The following is a 19,532-nucleotide window of genomic DNA, read 5'->3' on the forward strand; positions in this document are numbered from 1 at the left end:
TCAGCAAAGGCTTATGCAAAGACTTCGGACTTGAATCCAGACATGCATTTTACTGCTTTTTAATACAGTAGTAACGAGGCGCTATGCACTATGCATCGAGTACAATCAATAGGCACAGCCACAGAAAATGTGTCACCAAAGTAGCTACAAATAACATGGCAATTTACCTTTTAAAGAATTACAAATCAGCATCCAGAGTACCGGTAAGAGCAAAGATCATATGAAGCAGAGAAAGTTATGCACATTCAATGTTCATGGGGAATATACACTTACAAGTATTAGTTTGCCTTTATCAGCTGCATTAAAGTATATACATGATGGCCCATCTTTAACAGTTGTTCCCATGATCTGTTAGTAGGCTTCCCTTCTCTGGAGAATCTGACAAAGGCAAACTGGAGACTGTTTTGTCATAAATTAGGAGGGGTCTGAGATAAATCATGTTAACGTATAGCTGAGGAGTTTCTGTCCTCATTAAAACCAAACACTGATATGATGGAGTATAAATGATCATAAATGGCAACAGCTTTACAAATCATGAAAGGCTGTGCAAAGTTAGTTGAAATCAAAACAATGACATCGTGGCAAATAGAAACAGGTAATTGCTAAGCCATATTAATAAAAATACACATTATCTTCCTTTCTGATGAATGAGCAGAGGTTTCCCATTAATTTCATCTGCAGTCTCTTCTCTGGCATCTGACTTGTTAGACTGTATAACATGAACAGTTAAGAGTGGGTGTCATTGTTCGCAGTAGGTGAGCTGTTTTACATCGGTGACGGAGCTGGGCTTCACAGAAACAGACAAAAGGTCCAGAAAGGCCTCATGAAACCATGAGCCAGGCCAGGGAGGAAAGACAATGTCCAAGGTAGCTTCTGAAGCTCCGTCTTCACTTCTAGCAGTCTGTGAAGAAAAGGCAAAAACACACGCAATCAATTTTATATTAAATGTTTGAACCGAGGACATGCATTAAGACTGATGGGACAACAGCCAGTAGGGACTGGCCCCAAAAAGTTAGAGTCCCCCCAACACTGCTGACCAGGGCCGCCCCTGATATGAGGCCCCCGACCACCATCGCCCCAACATACTCACTTAATAATATACATGCAAAATTATCTTACAATAACTAAAAGAAACATATAAAAAAACAGTTAATACAAAGTCTTTGCAATTTAGCCTGAGTTAGATGCATATTAAAGACACCATTCTTAGTTGTAATTAAGTCATCATCAAGCATAACATACCAAAAACTACCACAGACCTGTGTCTTTCAGCAAAACTAACTTTTATCTGAAAAAAAGTCACAAAAGATCATTGCTTGTAATGATTATATTCCTTGTTGGAATAATAAAAATGTTTTTTTAATTTCCATTTGTCTTTGTTTTAAAGATAACCACTGTGGGTTAATTATTTTCATCATAACATTAATCCCACTTTATTAGCTATCTGTTTTATTGGGGCCTTTTCCTAGTATTAAACTACCATAGACCAGCTGATCTTGCCTCCCTAATCCCCCACCTTTAAACAAACCCCTGCATCCCTCCCCTTCCCTTACACACAGCAGCTCATCTATTTAGTTTCTCTCACTTCCTCACTGTTTTTCCTGCTTCAGTATTATCATCAGTAGCCTTTCTTTTATTAAATCACCTTTAAAAAATACAGTCTTTATTGATTTTCACCTGCGATCTGATTTTAAACAGCTGGTCTGCACAAGGAAGTTAGACGACGTCAATTAATTCCTGATTAGAACCAACGTGGGAACTTCATGAAGTTTTGTCATAAATTCACAAACTAACCAATGGTAGAAGTTAATGTTTGACATAATAGGTTGCAGAATAACGGGTGACAGACGCACTGAGAGTTTCTGTGCTGCAAATATTATGAAGAAAGAGAGAGAAGAAAAACTCTCAAAGTGAGACGCCCCAGAGTCTGCTTATAGGCAGGGGCGGGCCAGATGCTGACTGGCTGAAATATAGACCTTTTGCAGACATGTGGCCACTGTGACGTCAGTCACCACAGAGTATGGCATAAGTACCATTGTTGACATTTGGCCATTATGCATTTCAGTCGACAATTGTGTTCTAGGTGTGTTTGGGAGCCATAGAGGTAAGAGAAAGTAACATAATAGAGTTGGGCTTCGACAACACAAAAGGCATTTTCACATCTCATTCAGCTGAGAGTCATCAATCAACAAGGTCACATTTTTAATTCTCACACTGGCGTTTGCTTGCATTAACTTTAGGCCATTCAGTGCATCTGCTGCCAATGACATGTTGCTATGGAAAATGCTTTGTTCAGTGCTTCATAAAGTGATCTTTCGGCATCTAATACTGACATCTGAAGCCTTGTCAACTTTCCATGTACAACATGTGCACTACACAGACTATCACAGGGAATTTGGAGAGTTTTTCTGTACCACTGCCATCTTGTGATCAACATGTCCCTTTTGCCATCCAGGCAGGGGGAGGAATGGGAGGGATAGAGTATACAAAAATCACAAGCCAAAGGACTATAGGTCATAAACCTTGCCTCCAACATGTCTAGAGATGGGGTATTTGTGAAACTATAAGGTTAAAAGAAGTTTTTTGTTAGATCCAGAATCTGTCATTTATAGTTTATTATCACACTGATTCATACCCATGTGCTTATTTCTCTCTGAATACTAAAGTGTTAATTGCTTACTTTATGCAAAAAAAAAAGACCCCACAATTGACAGCCCTGTTGATAATGCTTCTCCTTGCAGTGTTCATAGTTGGATAAGCAGAGTAAACACGTTTAACCAGAAGACAGGAGTCTTTGAACTTTCCTTATCAGTGTGTCTTTTTCAAACAGACAACTTTGTTCAATTGATGACTACTAACATGAGGGATCTTGGAAGTGTTGGATCAGTTAGATGAATGAGTGCCTAAGGTATTGGGTTAAATGTGCAGTCAGTCCCATAGACCAATCAGCTAGCTCCTCACTGTATTGGCTACAAATGACATCAGCACACACACTGTGTGAGCACCCATCATGGGGTGTTTTGGCTTTACTTTTGAACTAAAGAAGGAGATGGAGACACGTTGTCCACATTAATATTTAGTCAAATGTTTAAATGGTTAAAATTAGGGATGTTCTGATACCACTTTTTCCTTCCTGATACCGATTCCGACACCAAAGTGGTGGGTATCGGCTGATACCGAATAATGATCCAATACCAGTGTGAACTTTCTGGACTGACTGTGCAGACTAGCAAATAATTTTAGACCTATATTTGACTCCGAACATGGCTCAACAAATAGAATCATAATGTACAGCATCTCTGTGACCCTAAAGTTGTTTCCTGTTGATAATTGAGTTTTATTCCTAGGTATTAAAATAACAATATCACAGGGGGCTGCATCACAACCTCTCTCCATTTTGCTCTATTCAGCTTGCATCACGTGATTACGGAACAGCCTGCTATTAACTGATGGACCCTCACAAAGAGAAAACAAGATGGCAGTTAGCATTAGAGCTAGTGGTAATAAGGGATTGTAATTCAATTAAAAAGGATTAAAAGACTTTCAGTATCGGGTTTACTGGTGTGGATTTAATCATTAAAGTCCCCAAAAGTCCCACGAGTTCCAGGGTCATGGAAAATGCTGCCCATGGGATCAAAACGCATCAATAGTGTCAATGGAAAGGCACAACAGCTTGCTTCAAGAGGAAAAACAAGGGGCAACAATTTATGGTTCAAAAGTTATTTAACTTTTGATAGAAAATGTGTCACTTCTTGTCTTGAACGACAGCGCCTGTCTGGAAGGCATTTTAACAATAACATTCAGAGAACAACTATCAAGCAGCCATCATTCTTTGCTGCTCCAGTAGGTCCTTTGCTTCTTCTTCACTGCTCTAAAACAGTAGCCCATACATGCAGTGCTTTCCAGCAGCAAAGAGGAATTTATTTCGGGTTTATAGCGCTTACATTTAGGATGGCTAAACAAGGCAAAATATAAAGCTAAACCAAACTTATCCAATCGCATAAACTCGTGTACTCACCGATACTAATACCTGCATTTTAAGCAGTATTAGGCATATTTCAGATACTGGTAATGGAATCAGAACAACCCTAGTTAAAATGTGTAAAACTAGGGTTAGGGTTATCTGAAGGGTGACTTTATATGTTTTATAAATCTGAGCCATTTCAGTATGTATTTACTGTGGGGCCTGACAGATGTGGAAACAACATTGATTTCAGATGGAGAAAATTTACAGATTACCAGTTTGTGAGATGGGAACCAGTAATCGGGTAATATCTCTCAAGTCTTTCTAGTGCAACTAAAAAGGTAAACTTAATTTTTTACGTATGCAGTATGCCGTGACTTACACCTGGAAACATACTAATGCGCTATACTTTGTTAGCACCTGTTTAAATGTAAAAATATTTAGAGCAACATTACACTGGAGCCTAATGACTCATACACACCTGGATCGGAAACTGTTCCTCTGTCCTCTCCTCCATGAGTCCTTATTTTAACCAATTCCTCTACTACCATCCCCAGCCCCCCCAACCCCTGACCCTCCCAGCGTGCTAGCTGTGAGGCTGGGGGGCAATACTGGAGCAGTCAGTTACCAGCAGTCCCACTGTGCTAGGGCTGGACACAGTAACAGCCACACTGGTGGTGCCCACTGGGCCTGCACTTGTTGGGTCAGGGTTAGGGTCACCCTGGTTGGCGTGTGTGCCCATGTGACCCTGGAGCTGTGTGGCTGTTTTGCACTGCACCCCACACAGCTGGCAGTGTAGCACCCCACCAGGCCCAGTCCCACCAAAACCCCCCCGTGCCCCGCCGCTTTCTTTCCACTCCTGGCCGTGGTGCTTCTGCGCATGGACCCGCAAGTAGGTGAGGGTGGTGAAGCCTGGAAGACAATTAAAACACTATTCTTTAATAAATGTTCATTATTAAGCCATGTTTAGCTTACAATAGTAAAGAAATTATATTTCCACCTTAATAATTGTGTTTTTAATATTACAGAGCTGTATACGTGACAGTGATGCCACACTGAGAAATAGAAGAAATTTTCATTTATTAATCTATGTCACAATTACTGTGGTCAACTGCATTATAATAAATGAAATTATACTGCAATGTGTGATAATTCCAGAGGTAAAAAGCAACAACATAAATAAAGTCAAGCTCTGTAATTAAAGGTTAACTGCTGTGTTTTTTAAACCTGGATCACTGATTTTGCATTTCTTGAAAAACCTGCCTTACAGGTGCAATAAGTCTAGAATCACCTCCATACGAATTAACTTCTGGAAAATTTGAAACAACCCCAGAGGTGGGTAGTAGCGCGTTACATTTACTCTGTTACATGTACTTTAGTAGTTTTTTTTTAAATCCTACTTCTGAGAGTAGTTATTGAGCAGAGTACTTTTTACTCCTACTCTGTTACATTTGTGATGAAAAACTATACTTTTACTCTGTTACATTGGGCATGTACTAGTTGCTACTTTTAATTGTCTATAATTTATTTTCATTAATTATTTTTTACACTCAGCTCTCACAGCAGTGGGAGGTAAAATCCTCAGCACCACAGAGTAAATGGAGGAGTGACCCCTCCCCCTGAACAATCAACAATTGGAAATAATGGCTGAAGATGTAATACCTGCGTCTCTGTCAGAGGAGCATGTTTATCCCTGGCCCAAAATCAAGACTCTTTGCCTTTTAAACGAAGCTCCATAATGCGCTGCCTACTGTGTCTACCTAAAGCAGTGGAAATCTCAAGCTTCAAAAATAGCACGTCAAATCTAAGAAAGCACGTTATGGTAGGTAAGCTAATCAAGCTAACGACTGGGCTGCTAGTTAACTAAACGTGTAAGATCAAATCTTTGTTTTAACTTGCAAACTGCAAAGACACAGTTGTGTCAGTGATAAATGATGTCACATGTCCAACCACTTATGTAACTCTGCCACAAATGTGATTTTACACGCCACGTCGCCATTTTTGAGGTTACATCTTGGTGATACTATTATCATGTGCGTGTGGCATATCTTTTATATCAGTGATTATACCTAACATGGTTATAACGTGGGGCTAGTGGGCCAAAGTTGTCTTTGGTTTTAATAAGTTTCAGTTTGGCTTGGCAAATTTGTTGAGTGACAATCAGGACCAAAATTCATAAATTGGAGCTAAAAAGCAAAAATTGAATAAAAAATGGCAAAAAGTCAGAAATGAGGCCAGTTCATAAGATTAATTTCATAAATGTGAGCCAATCATTAACACATGATAAAATAAATATAATGTGATTAAAAAGTAAGAACTTCAAGGTACAAATTCATGTATGTGAGATTAAAATCATCATGTAGAAATAAGATAACTACTATGAGAGAAAGAGTCTGTTTAATCTCTTTATATTGAATTTTTCATCCCATAATTGTGATTAACAAACATGACTTGACTGCTGCTTTATGTGTTAAGTTATGCTTTTTAATTCTTTTACTTTTGGCAAGTTATGCTACTTTATTTATGACATTGTGCAGTTTACATTACCACCCCTGAATAATATGTTGTTTTAATAAATTACACAAAATGAAGTTACTTACTACTTAAGTAGTCTTTTAATAAGGTACTGTTTTACTCTAACTCAAGTACTTATTTTTTTGAGTACTTTTACTTCTACTTGAGTAATTAGTATTATTATTAAGTAACCGTACTTGTACTTGAGTAGTGTAACTGTGTACTCTACCCAGCACTGAACAAGCCGTAGTGACTGCGATGTAATAGTTTGGGGAAAACCTAAATAAAAGCATGTCCAGTTAAAAGTGTTAACGGGTTAACAACTGATGGGCTAAAATTGTTATTGAGAGTCTGACAACCTCACATGAAGAGTACAGACAAACCCAGCAGGGATGCCTTGTACTTAAAGCACAGCTTTAGTTGAATCAGTTCAACCTGAAGTAATATGTAATCTGTTCTGAGTCTTACTGCGATTGCAGAGATGGCATTGATGGTGCTGCGACTGGTTGTGGACCCTCATGTGGTCGGTGATGTATGCAGCGGACAGCAGCTTCCCACAGATGTGACACGGTACCTTCTCCTCGTGCCGGATCAGGTGGGCGCGGAGACGGTCCTTGGTGGCAAACGCTGACGTGCATGTCTGTAGAAAACATGAGGACCACATGTGCTAAGAGAAAGCTTAAGAACATGGATGAAATCAAACTATCGAATTACAAGAAATATTTAAAAGGAATTAAGCTGAACTTTTACTGAAAAATGAATTAAAATAACACTGAAGGAATTAGAAAAGTTTTAATAAATCAATTCAAGACCTGTAGGTATCTTAAAGAGCTAATCAAGTGAACACTCTAAGTACAGTACTTTAGAGCCCACTGGCACATAAATCTGCACATTATTTAAACAGTATCTACTTTGGTTCCAATCATTTTTTAATACAAAAATAAGTAAAAACTACGCAGACAAAAGTGTAGTGTCAAAGTTAAATAAGGCATAAAAAAGCAAACAATTTAGACTTATTAAAGCATTACAGACACGTGATTTAAGTAATTTGAAAAGCTTTTTATTATTTGTTATAATACGCTATAATTTTATGAGTTACTTAGAGGCTCACTGATTTCATAAATGTGTGAGCAAAGGCAAGAATTAGAATCAACGCTGGCTGTAACGATAATTAGCCAGCTGTACATGGGGCACATGCTCCACCAGGTGAGCTACCACGGCACCCATTAAGTTAGATATTTATTTAAAAAGACCCTTAATAACCATCATAATCATTATTATCTAATGTTCTACAGTATCATTGTTGAAACGCAGCTGAACTCCTCTAAACAGACAGATGAAATCTTTACCGTGCACTTGAATGGTCTCTCTGTAGAGTGCACCTGTCGAACATGGCTGTTGAGGTGGTCTGGTCTGGAGAAAAATTACACATACTGGTAAACACCAAAGAAACAAAAAGCCAAAAGTTCTCTCATCTGCAACTGCATTATCTAACTGTAATAATAAGTGCCTGACAATATTACAGAAAGGATCCCTACGGTTAAAAAGACTGGTGTTGAACAGAAAATCTCTTTTTAAATCCAAAAACAGCTGTAGCAGCTCTTTCTTCAAAGCCACCTTGATACATCCAAGAAATTGTTTTTCACAGAGCGAAAAAGGTAAAGGTCTCCTCTCTGATCCCATCTAAAGCTGCCAGTTGAGGACAAATGTTCAAGTTTTAAAGGGCACATTTCTGAGTTTGTACCTGGAGAAGGCCTTGGCGCAGTGAGGACAAATGTAAGGTTTCTCCACGCCGCCTTGATGTGAGCGCACGTGATAGCTCATCCTGTCTTTCCTCTTGAAGCGCTGCTGGCAGATGGGGCAGGAGTACGGTTTCTCATCTGAGTGTGACAGACGATGACGGTTGAGGTGGTAGACGTCTCTGAAGGCCTTCCCACAGGCTTCACATGCGTGGTTCTTCCTCACCTGGTTTGTGTTGGGGCTGGGGCTAGGGTTTGGGTTCTGTGGAACAGCAGCAGAGATGCTGTGAGGCTCTGTCTGACCATCAGCTGAGACAAAAAAATTGTTGTGCTCTCAGAGAAGTTCTCTTTTTGAGTAATATATTGAAGGTTTTTTGCAAAATTTGAAGAAACCCTTCAGGTATACAGGCATAAAAAGCAGAACTTATTCTTAAACGGTAGTCTGAACTCTTCATATATATTATACTCAGCTCACCACCTGCTCCATGGAGCCCACGACAACAACATGTGCCTGGATGGGTTGAGGCTGCGCAGCCATGGTGACAGTTGCTGGGGCAATGGACACAGTAACCGGCTGGCCCTCTTGGTTAGCGTGCTGGCCAGGCTGGGGGAGGGTGTCTGGGGCAATGGTGGTGGTAGGGGGAGGGGGAGGGAGAGTGGCAGGCTGGGGGGGCAGAGTGAGTTGGAGGAGGGAGAGAGGAATGGTCTGCTTCTCCACCCGCGCCACCTTCCCCGCTTCCTCCTTCTCTCGGGCAGCTCGGTCCTTCATCTTTATGCCCGTGTGTACCGACTGGTGCCGTCGCAGGTTGTAGCTGTTCTTGAACTCCTTGTTGCAGGTGGCGCAGATATGGGCCGGCCGACTCGGCTTGGTGAGCGGTTTGACTGATAGACACAACATAGGGGCAAAGTATCTCATTAATATGACATTTATCTCAGTCAGGTTACAGCTCACCATCAGGGTATTTGCACACGATTTAACTTACTGTTTTATTTACTCAAATTCATAAGGATTCCTTGTATTTTATATACATTTTTTTTGTTACATTTGTTTTTTATAATTTTTATTTATTTGTATTTCTTGTTTTAGTTTAACTATTTTTTATAATTTCGAATTTTATTAGTATGTTTTTTATTATGGTATTTTCACAAAGGGAACTTTATTACCTAAGCTGACATTAAAGCAAATGGGAGGTTGTTTTAGTTGGTCACGAAACAGACTGAAGTGATGCTGGTACCTCTATATCACAAGTTCTCAACTGGTGGGTCAGGACCCAAAAGTGGGTCATTGAGCTGTTTTCAGTGGGATGGGAATGTGTGTCTGAAAAAAAGGTTGCAGAAGGTCTCTGAAGTACTGCAGTTCTTAGTGGACATGCATCCATACATTTTACTTTACTGTGTTTTACTGTGATAATGGGTACATTTCAATGTTTTTTCAATATTTCAACCACTTTTCTTCACACTAAAGTTGCCATAACAGGGTATTTTTTAACTTTTTAACTTTGGAAATGGGCAAAAAAATACATGTAATCATTGGGAAATATGGTGCAAAACATGTTGGTTGCGTTCTATTCTACAGTCACTGATTTTGTTCAAACTGAGATCAAAACTGCAACACTATTAAATAAATAAAGGTGTGCTTTTTATCTTTTAAATTTGGGTCATGATTTTTCATTAAAGAAACTGGAGTATCCTGATGCTATACCAGTTGAGAAGCACTGCTCTATATGACCAACAAATGCAAGAAAAAAAATAAGCCACAGGTTGTTTTTTATGGCTACTTTGATGCTTTTAAACATGGCCTCTGGGTCGTATGAGGTGATTAACAGTAGGTGCCGGACCAGCCTTTGTTTGCATTTTAAAGGATGAGATTTTTTATTAAAATAACCCCACTTACACTTGTAAAACACAAGATAAGCAATGATATTTAAATGTCGTAGAGGGGAGCCACAAACCAAAATGACCCAAAACGTCCTCATAGGTGATTTAATGAAAAATATTCAACCTTAATAACAGTAATTCAACCAGCAGACTGTACATTAAGATAGGTAGGGCAACACATGCCACCTGAAAATGAAGCCAAAATAGTTAGAGCTCCCCCTGCTGGCTGACTGCAGAGCAGGACATAAACCCCATCCCCTTCATCTCAACAGATGGGACATGGGTCTAACAATTTGGTTAAATTAAAGAAACAAACAAACTTAGATTTTGTAGCAACGTTTAGTTGCATCATGATGATTTCTGCATTGGTGTTTAATATGTTGAGCAGTTTTGTTATAATTAGTTATTTGATATAAATAAGATTAGATGTAGCTTCATGATGAACAGCTCTATTTCTCCTTAAAGCTTTTTAAACTAGATTAGCAGAGTAGAAGAGGAAAGGCAAGGGAAAACCTCACCAAAATGAATAATGTGGTCATAAAACTGCACATAAATGTAGGTTTCTACTAAGAACTGATACAAAAATCTGTTCTGCTGTGAACTATACCATTCAGAAGGCTCTTCGATATTCTATCAGCAAGTTAAATGTGTACTTGGGTTAGCAGAGGTGATATGGGCCTAGTTTTGTGTTTTGTCCAGCCAGCTCTGTTATGCTCATATCTTGGCTTGTCTCCAGCACAGTATGTCAGTTCCCAGTGCAAGGGTATTTTATCTTTATTTAAATACAGCAGAAGGAGACAGACACGTGATGCTCTGCTACGTGTTGCAGACAGTGCTGAGAGGTTTGTTCACTATGATGTTGTAGCACTATGAAGGACATGCTTTGTAAATCACCATTTTGTTTTCTGCTTTAAAATGTTCTGCAAACAACATTTCATACAGGAGCATATCTGCAAATGTATGTATTGATACTAATCTATTTGTAATAAAACACAGCGTGCCATTATTATCTGGCAAATTATACATACAATAGGTTTTAGATAACTTGCATTTATTTTTATTGAACTCTTGAGTTTTAAAACGGATCCACTGTGGTCCTCTGTGTGTATCTTTTTTTTTAAGTGTCCATTTTAATGTGTTTCCTATGTCAGCATTTTAATTTGATTGGATTCAGAGGCCTGCCATCAATGGATTTACAACATAGGCTCATTTTGCACTCAAGGCTATATTTATTTGAATAGGCCTACAAAGAACATCTAAAATAAGATTTAACAAAGGTAAAAAAAAGTCAGAATAAATCTGTCTATATTTTTCCAAATTTCTTAAAGATTCCATGTTATATAATTATCGAGCAAAGCCAATGTTTGTTAAATTCTCTGTCAGTGTCTCCATGTTGATATTCCTGTGAGGGAGCTTTATTGCATCCCCTTCACTCCAAATATTCCAGTCTGTAAGGATTCAACCAGAGTGAAAATACCACGAGCATCAAGCCCTGCTTAACATTATACCCAGCAGTGAAACACTCGCCCCTCTCACCAGGTAGAGGCTCCTCGCTCAGGGCAGCAGTGTCGACCGTAGACGGCGGCGTCACAATGTGTTCTGCTGGAGGACTCTGAGCGGCGCCCGTCAGCTCAGGCAGCAGTTCTGACTGCAGAGGCGTCTCAGGCTGGCTCTGAGTCGACGGCGTCTACAAACAGGAGCATATTTATTATTTATCCTCTATTACACAGTCTGGCAAACTGAGTCTTCAGTCTATTTCGAATTAATGAACAGCTGGATAGAGACACATCTGAAGCTTTCTTCAAGCAAATGACAAATATTCTCTGGTTTGATGGCTTGATAATACATACAGAAAGCCACATCTTGAGATATTTTAGCTGGACGATGATACATGATTAATGTTTTTTCATTAAAGGAAATATCAAATCAATTCTATGTTGAACCACATAGAGCAAATGTCAGACAGGCACTTTAATCAATAGACAGCTGTGCAATGTCAGCGTATGCATAAAAATGACTTAAAAATAAACCCACATCAATTTTTTTTACCTGAATCAACATCAGCATAAGATATATCAACATACACATAGAAAAACTGAAGCTAAAGAAAGGTGCAATGGTGAGTAAGCCTGCCTGAAGGCATTACTGAGCAGGAGGGAGGATTGACACAACCCGGGTCATTCTCCAGATGTTCTTGGATTTTACCAGTGGCATTGAAAAATACACTGTTGAAAAAATATCAAAGTCCCCATCTTTAGGGTGTAGTGAGGAGTGGTGGATGTGGCGAGTAAGCATGGTATAAGGGTTGCCATCATGCTGTGGATGTCCAAAGGGCCCAAAATCTGCTGGTGGTCTCTGGGCGTATTACCAGGGGTGAAAAGGCCCGGGGAAAAAAGTTGCCTAAAACATATGGACACGACTATACCTTAGCTTAGTGCAAAATTAGCTAACCTTCTCAGGTCCTTTGCTGGCCTGCACTCACATTTTTCCAAGCCCAACAAGCTCTGAGCATGGATACATGTTATTGTTGAAATGTGAGACGCACAGTTTACATGCATGCTCTGACAGTCCACACTACACGCCCAAACTGGTGTGCATACATATTAAGTGTGCTTGGCTGTGGTATGGATTGCCTAGTATGATCACCTTTTAAAAAATAGGAATGCAGGATATTATCAGATCTTAGCTTAATAAGTGAATTATTGTCATATATGAAAATTTCTGTTGATATTTACAGACGATATTTTAGCTATAAAATGTTCCTATATCAGCTGTAAATACAGGCCGTATGAAGAAATAAGTTAGTGGAGTTATAGGCTGGACCAACAGACCTGTCAGCTGAAGTCTTAACCTTTATTCATCACATTCTTTACACTTTTAAGTGTTAATCCTCAAACTTTAAATTGTGTGTTTTAAAGAGTGAAGTTTTAAGTATGAACTTTAAAAAAAAATATCAGTCTAGATGTTGAAAGAGACTAAAATGAAGTTGTAAATATCTGCATTTTGGATATCGGAGAAAATTCAATATCATGCACCCCTATAAAAAAACAACTGATATATTTTCCAGCCCTAGCTAAGCTTCTAAGATTAATGTATACGGTGTTTTCTCTTCCTCGAGACCTCAAACCTTCTGTTTCTTTGGACTTGTCTGTTGAAGTAACCCATCTGAAGACACCTGCTCCATAATTTCCAAACATAACATAATTAAGAAGTAATCTACAGACTGACCAATAAAAATAAGTGTTACTTCATCAAAAATATTGTCCAAGCTGGAACTCATTAGCATCAGTGCTGGAAAATATCTCAGGTTATAAACATCCAGCAGCCCAAAAAGAATCACATAATTTAGTAACATTTTTTATGTCCCAACTGGGGATACAAAAATAAAAGGGCACATTTTTTGTGTTATTCAGTGGCAAGATTTCTACTACAGTTACCTTATGTGGAACCTTATGTGTGCTTTCAAGTTATTCTGTCTATTATTGAAATGCTTTATGCAGTCCATATAGTAGGGGTTATTAATCACATCTTTACCTTTGCAATAAGCATAGAAGAATTTCACAGTTAACTGAGTAAGAAATGGATTTAGCCTTCTGATGTTAAAAGTGTACCTAACCCTGCTAAAGCTGTAAGTGCCCCAAGCCTGCTATCTCTCTGATGGACCATAGGGGGCTAGTCTGCACCTATGAGGACAGTGCATTAATGATCAAATGATTTATTCATAATTTTTCCTGATGATTTCCTGGTCTGATTCATTGATTCAGGTCTCATTTAGTCTGGCATCAAGTTAATTTTGTAAAATAATGGTCATATTACTAATTAAGCAGTAGATAACTGGTGATTTTTTGTCCCTTTGTAACTTCATGTGCAGCATTCAAACAGTTTTACACAAACTAGTGGATGTCACTTCCATGTAAAGAAGTCAATCTTGACACAATTATGATCTAAAGTGAAAGTAAGCCAAACATGGGGGTTGAAGTTGGTAAGATAATAAGAAATGCATCAGATTTTAAAGGTCACAACTTGCCATTAACCATCTTTACCGTGACCCTAGTCTGACCTCCTCCTCTTTTTTTTTTTAAACTCCCCCCTCCTTCCCCATTTAACCCCATGCAGAAATGTCAACATACCCCCTCCCCCCTCTCTTTCCTCCTCCTTAAAAAACCTTAAACCACAGAGCAGCTCAAGCATCAATTAAGACTTACCTGAAAGAGGAAATTACTCCAGGAGGTATCCATCCTGAACACTTCAGGGAGTGAAAGCTAACCAGCCTGGGAGCAAAGAGGGGAGGGAGGAGGGCAACGAAGCCCAACAAGAAATGCTCCAACTGCTGCTGTGAAAACACAACCTGAGGCCTGTATCGCAGCTGCCTGCCCGGTTTAATTCATGGAAATCTATGATTACATCGGACGGTAGTTAGCCCAAATCCACTGACATTAAATGGTTATTAGGTTGCTATGAGTTATGAATTATCGTGGCAATCTGTTGGCAATATACAGGCACTGTCAAGATGATTTTGTAAATGCGACAAAATGGTTGGTATCATGCTTGCTTTAATGGTGCATTTTAATATCATTTGCTTATGTCTACTGTAACAAAAATTCGTGAACTGCATGCAAAATATAAATTACTTCTTTACAGAAGATGAGTAGTCGAAGCGTGCTAATCATAGTCAGCAGCTGCTCAAGAGGCATTTATTTGCGATAGCTCCAATAAAGGCCGCAGCGTCGAGTCCCAAGCCTCGGCGTTGCGTAAGGAACGTCCCCTAACTAGTGAGCTCCTGGTCGGCCGCGGTCCATGGCTCCGCCTCGGTGTTTCAATCGACAGGATGACATCTTTCTCTTTTTTTCAAATTCTCTCCCTCTCTCTCCCTCACTCCCTCTCGCCCTCCCTCCCTCTCTGTCTTTCTTCCTTTTCTTTTTTTATCTCTTCTTCACCCCCTCTGTCCCTCTCTGCTTTAAAGGGAAAGTATTTTGTGTATGCACCCTCCTCGCGGACCCCGTCTCGTCTCGTGCCGTCCCTCTCGCCCCCGCCGCCGCCGCCACTTCTCGGTAGGCCGACAGAAAATGAAAACCGACATTTATAGTATCGCCACGGCAGTTTATGTCCTCACTTCGCTCTAAAGACGAAAAATCACTTATCTATTATCACGCGACTGGTCACCCGGTCTGGCATCGGACGTAGCAAACTCTTGGCTAAAATGGTGTCAGCTTTAGCTAATTCAAGGCGTTATTCACGACCATCTTAAAGGTAACGATGCGCGCAAGTGCAACAGCTGGATCTAACCTCCGTACACATGACGTCCATTCTTCAGTGGGCCAGATTTATATACCCACCAAACTCCATTCAAAAAATCCCGAAGTTCTTTAGCTCAAGATTTAGATTTTTAGATTTAGAATTTTTTGTCCTTTTACCTATGCAAAACATAGAGAAAGCTTGTGTAACCTTAAAGAAAAACTCCCTTTTTCAGAACAATGTGACCAAAGTTCTCTTTTTGAAACAGACGATTTTTATTGCATTGAGGTAAAAAAAAAAAAAAAAAAAAAAAAATAGGACTGTATGAGAAATAGGCATTTTTTATAGGTTTTATTATATGTGTATGCAGGTGTTCAGCGGTGGGAAACAGGTGGCCCGGGGGCCAAATGTGGTCCTCCTCTTCATCTAATATGGTCCAAAATGTAATTTTACCAATTACTAACCAATAAATGATAAACATGAAAAAAAGATGACAAAATTTACCAAAAAAGCATAAATACAGGAGAATTTATATTATAGTATTTGAGTACTGGTACATGTTCAGTTCTTTTAGTTCTTTAAAAGAAATAAGTATATATAATTGGCAGTAACTGCTTCTTAAAACTTCACTACATGCATCACTACATACATCTTTGAAAAAAATAGAAATGCAAGTATTATATATATATATATATATATATATATATATATATACACACATATATATATATATATATATACATATCTGTTTACTGCATTGACAAACTAACTTAAATTTGGTTTGTTTTGGCCAATAAATTAACCATCTATTTGCACTTGAGTTTAAAAAATATAACTGTTAATATGACAATCATGAAGCTATTTCTTATTCATTAAATTATTAAGGATCATAGTGGTTAAATTGAGATTATCCAAAATATCTATGACGATTTGGCCTTTTGGCATTGAGGATTTAACTAAGATAGCCCCCTAGGTGACCAAAGTTTCCCAGCCCTGATCTACAGTGCTGTGAAAAAGTATTTGCCCCCTTTCTGATTCCAGATGTTTTTGCATATTTATCACACTTAAATGTTTCGGATCATCAAACCAATTTTTTATTTCACAAAGACAGCCCAAGTTAATAAAAATGCAGTGTCTGAATGATTATTTATTTTTTAAGGGGGGGGGGGGGATTCAAACCAATCTGACCCTATGTGAAAAAGTAATTGCACCCCTTGTTAATTAATGAGTTAACTGTGATTAACCACAGTTTTTGGAAAGCTGAGTTCAGTTTCACTGGCCACACCCAGGCCTGATCACACCAGATTTGTTGAATCAAGAAATCACTTAAATAGAAGCTGTCAGACAAAGTGAAGAAGGCTACAAGATCTCAAAAAGAAACGCATCATGCCACGATCCAAAGAAATTCAAGAACAAATGAGAAACAAAGTGATTGAAATCTATCAGTCTAGAAAGGTTACAAAGCCATATCCAAGGCTTTGAGACTCCAGCTAACCACTGCCAGAGCCATTATCCACAAATGGAGAAAACTGGGAACAGTGGTGAACCTTCCCAGGAGTGGTTGGCCATCCAAAATCACTTCAAGAGTGCAACAACGACTCCTCCAAGAAGTCACAAGAGAACCCAGAACAACATCCGAAGACCTGTAGGCCTCACTGGCCTCAGTTAAGGTCAGAGTTCATGACTCATGACCAAAAAGAACACAAAGGCTCACATTTGCCAAAAAAAAAACATCTTGATGATCCCCAGGACTTTTGGAGAAATATTCTGGACTGACAAGACAAAAGTTGAACTTTATGGAAGGTGTGCAGCCCGTTACATCTGGCATAAAAAGTAACAGTATTTGATAAAAAGGACATCATGCCAACAGTCAAACATGGTGGTGGCAGTGTGATGGTCTGGGGCTGCTTTGCTGCTTCAGGACCTGGACCACTTGCTGTGATTGATGGAACAATAAATTCTGCTGTGTACCAGAAAATGCTGAAGGCCAACACCCAGCCATGAGTTTGTGCCCTCAAGCTCAAGCGCTCTTGGGTTATGCAGCAGGACAACGACCTGAAATATACCAGCAAGTCCAACTCTGAATGGCTCAAGAAAAACAAAATCAAGGTCGGACTAGGATGGCCCAGTCAGGACTTAAATTTAATTGAGATGCTGTGGCGTGACCTTAAACAGGCAGTTCATGCTGGAAAACCCTCCAATATGGCCGAGTTGAAACAATTCTGCGAAGAAGAGTGGGCCAAAATTCCTCCACAGCGATGCGAAAGACTCATCACCAGTAATTGTAAATGTTTGATTTCAGTCATTGCTGACAAGGGGTGGCACAACCAGTTATTAAATCTAGGGGGGCAATCACTTTTTCAAATAGGACTAGATAGGTTTGAACCCCCCCACCCCCCTTAAAAAAATTAGATAATGATTCAGACACTGCATTTTGTATTTACTTGTTGTCTTTGTGAAATAGAAAAATTGGTTTGATGATCCGAAACATTTAAGTGTGATAAATATGCAAAAACATCTGGAATCAGAAAGGGGGCAAATACTTTTTCATGGCACTGTGCAGTGCATTCTTAAGTATTCATACCCCCTTCACTTTTTTGTTCTTCTCATGTTGCAGCCTGATGCTACAGTCAAAAAACATTATATTCTCATTAGTCTACATTTAGTCCCCCATTATGACATAGTGAAAAAAAATTGAGATTAAAAAAGTGAAATATCACATTGACACAAGTTATCAGATCAAAACCACTTGAAATTTTGTTCAGGTTCCTCCCATTTCTCTTTGCTGAGATGTTTCTACACCTTGACTGGAGTCCACCTGTGTTAAAATGAATTGATATGACATTATATGGAAAGGCACATACCTCTCCATAGAAGGCCTCACAGCTAACAATGCATATCAGAGCAAGAAACCAAGCCATGACTTCAAAGTAACTGCCTGCACAGCTGAGAGATGGGATTGTTGCAAGGCACAGATCTGGGGGAAGCTAGAAAAATATTCTGTTGCACTGAAGGTTTCCATGGGCACAGTGGCCTCCATAATTCTTAAATGGAAGAAATTTGGCACAATCAGGACTTGTCCCAGAGCTGGTCGCCCAGCCAAACTGAGTGATGGGGGTAGAAGGGCTTTAGCAAGAGAGGTGACCATGAACCCAAGCGCCAGGGATCCTCTGTGGAGATGGGACAAAGTTCCAGAAGGACAAACATCACTGCACCGATCTGTGCTTATGGCAGAGTGGCTAGATGGAGGCCTCTCAGTGCAAACAACATGTCAGTCCTCCAAATATACAGTATATCACATTATGTCACAGTTATTTCAGCTTAGTAATTGATGTTATCTTGTAAATTTCAAGAGTCAGAAATTAGTTTCTGACTATTGTTTTGTGTTTCAAAATTAAATCCACTTTCTTTTTAAATAAACCTGCTGTGGTATTGAAGGCAGAACAGTACTTTATGCTGTACTGTGAAAATAAATGTTCCATCTCATTTTTAAATCTAGTAGTCTGATTTTCTGCTCACGCTGTCCTTCTCAACATCAGTATCCATGGAGCAAGCATATAAATTAACAAAAACTAAAATAGATAAAGGGATGCATTTCATCATATCAGTACAGTGATTGTTGAAACTGAAACTTACTGAATGTGACATAAGTTTCAGTTCTGCGTATGACAGAAAAGAAGCAGGATAAAATGGCATTGTGGACTTTTTCTAAGACAAAGTACTCTTCTTCATGAATGTTCAATCATTGTTTTGAGGGAAAATAAGCTATATATATATCTATCTTTCTATAGATAGATAGATATATCTATAGATAGATAGATATATATAATAGCTTTTTTTTTTTTTTAAGAACGGCATCAAATAAAGCCAGAAACAGCAAAATAAAACTGTTTTATTGTCTTTATTTTGTTATTTGCACAATAAATTCAACCCAGTCACACTCCAAGCTAAGTAACCATCAAAACTTTTAAGAATTCCCACCACTGAAATAGTATTACACCTGGCTTTACTAAACTCTGTGGATATACAGTGCTTAACAAATTTATTAGACCACCACCCAAAGTAAGGTTTATGCCACAGCTGCCCTAAATTAACAGCACTGGTAATTACCACAATCATTTTTTATGTTTCTGCAGTGATTAATACACCAATATGTAGAAGCTCTTTAACCCAAATGATATTTTTAATGCTAAAATATCATT

The 19,532-nt window shown here is 38.9% G+C and overlaps 1 protein-coding gene across 2 annotated transcripts; it reads right to left on the reverse strand.

The window, feature by feature from the left end:
• Positions 1-43: 43 nt before the first annotated feature.
• On the reverse strand, positions 44-15,389 carry LOC121529155 (myc-associated zinc finger protein). Of its 2 annotated transcripts, XM_041816882.1 has the most exons (9): positions 14,727-15,389; positions 14,301-14,489; positions 11,632-11,782; positions 8,693-9,099; positions 8,223-8,479; positions 7,828-7,891; positions 6,947-7,118; positions 4,446-4,876; positions 44-901 (listed from the first exon to the last, which is right to left on the reverse strand). In XM_041816882.1, the coding sequence occupies exons 2-8, from the start codon at positions 14,331-14,333 to the stop codon at positions 4,551-4,553; spliced, it is 1,410 nt and encodes a 469-aa protein (XP_041672816.1). In that variant the 5' UTR covers positions 14,334-14,489; positions 14,727-15,389; the 3' UTR covers positions 44-901; positions 4,446-4,550. The 2 variants fall into 2 exon arrangements, with proteins under 2 accessions (XP_041672816.1, XP_041672815.1); XM_041816881.1 differs by having other exon boundaries at positions 14,301-15,389.
• Between the last annotated feature and the right edge of the window lie 4,143 nt (positions 15,390-19,532).

Source organism: Cheilinus undulatus, linkage group 21 (assembly GCF_018320785.1).
Source record: "Cheilinus undulatus linkage group 21, ASM1832078v1, whole genome shotgun sequence".
Lineage (NCBI taxonomy): Eukaryota > Metazoa > Chordata > Actinopteri > Labriformes > Labridae > Cheilinus > Cheilinus undulatus.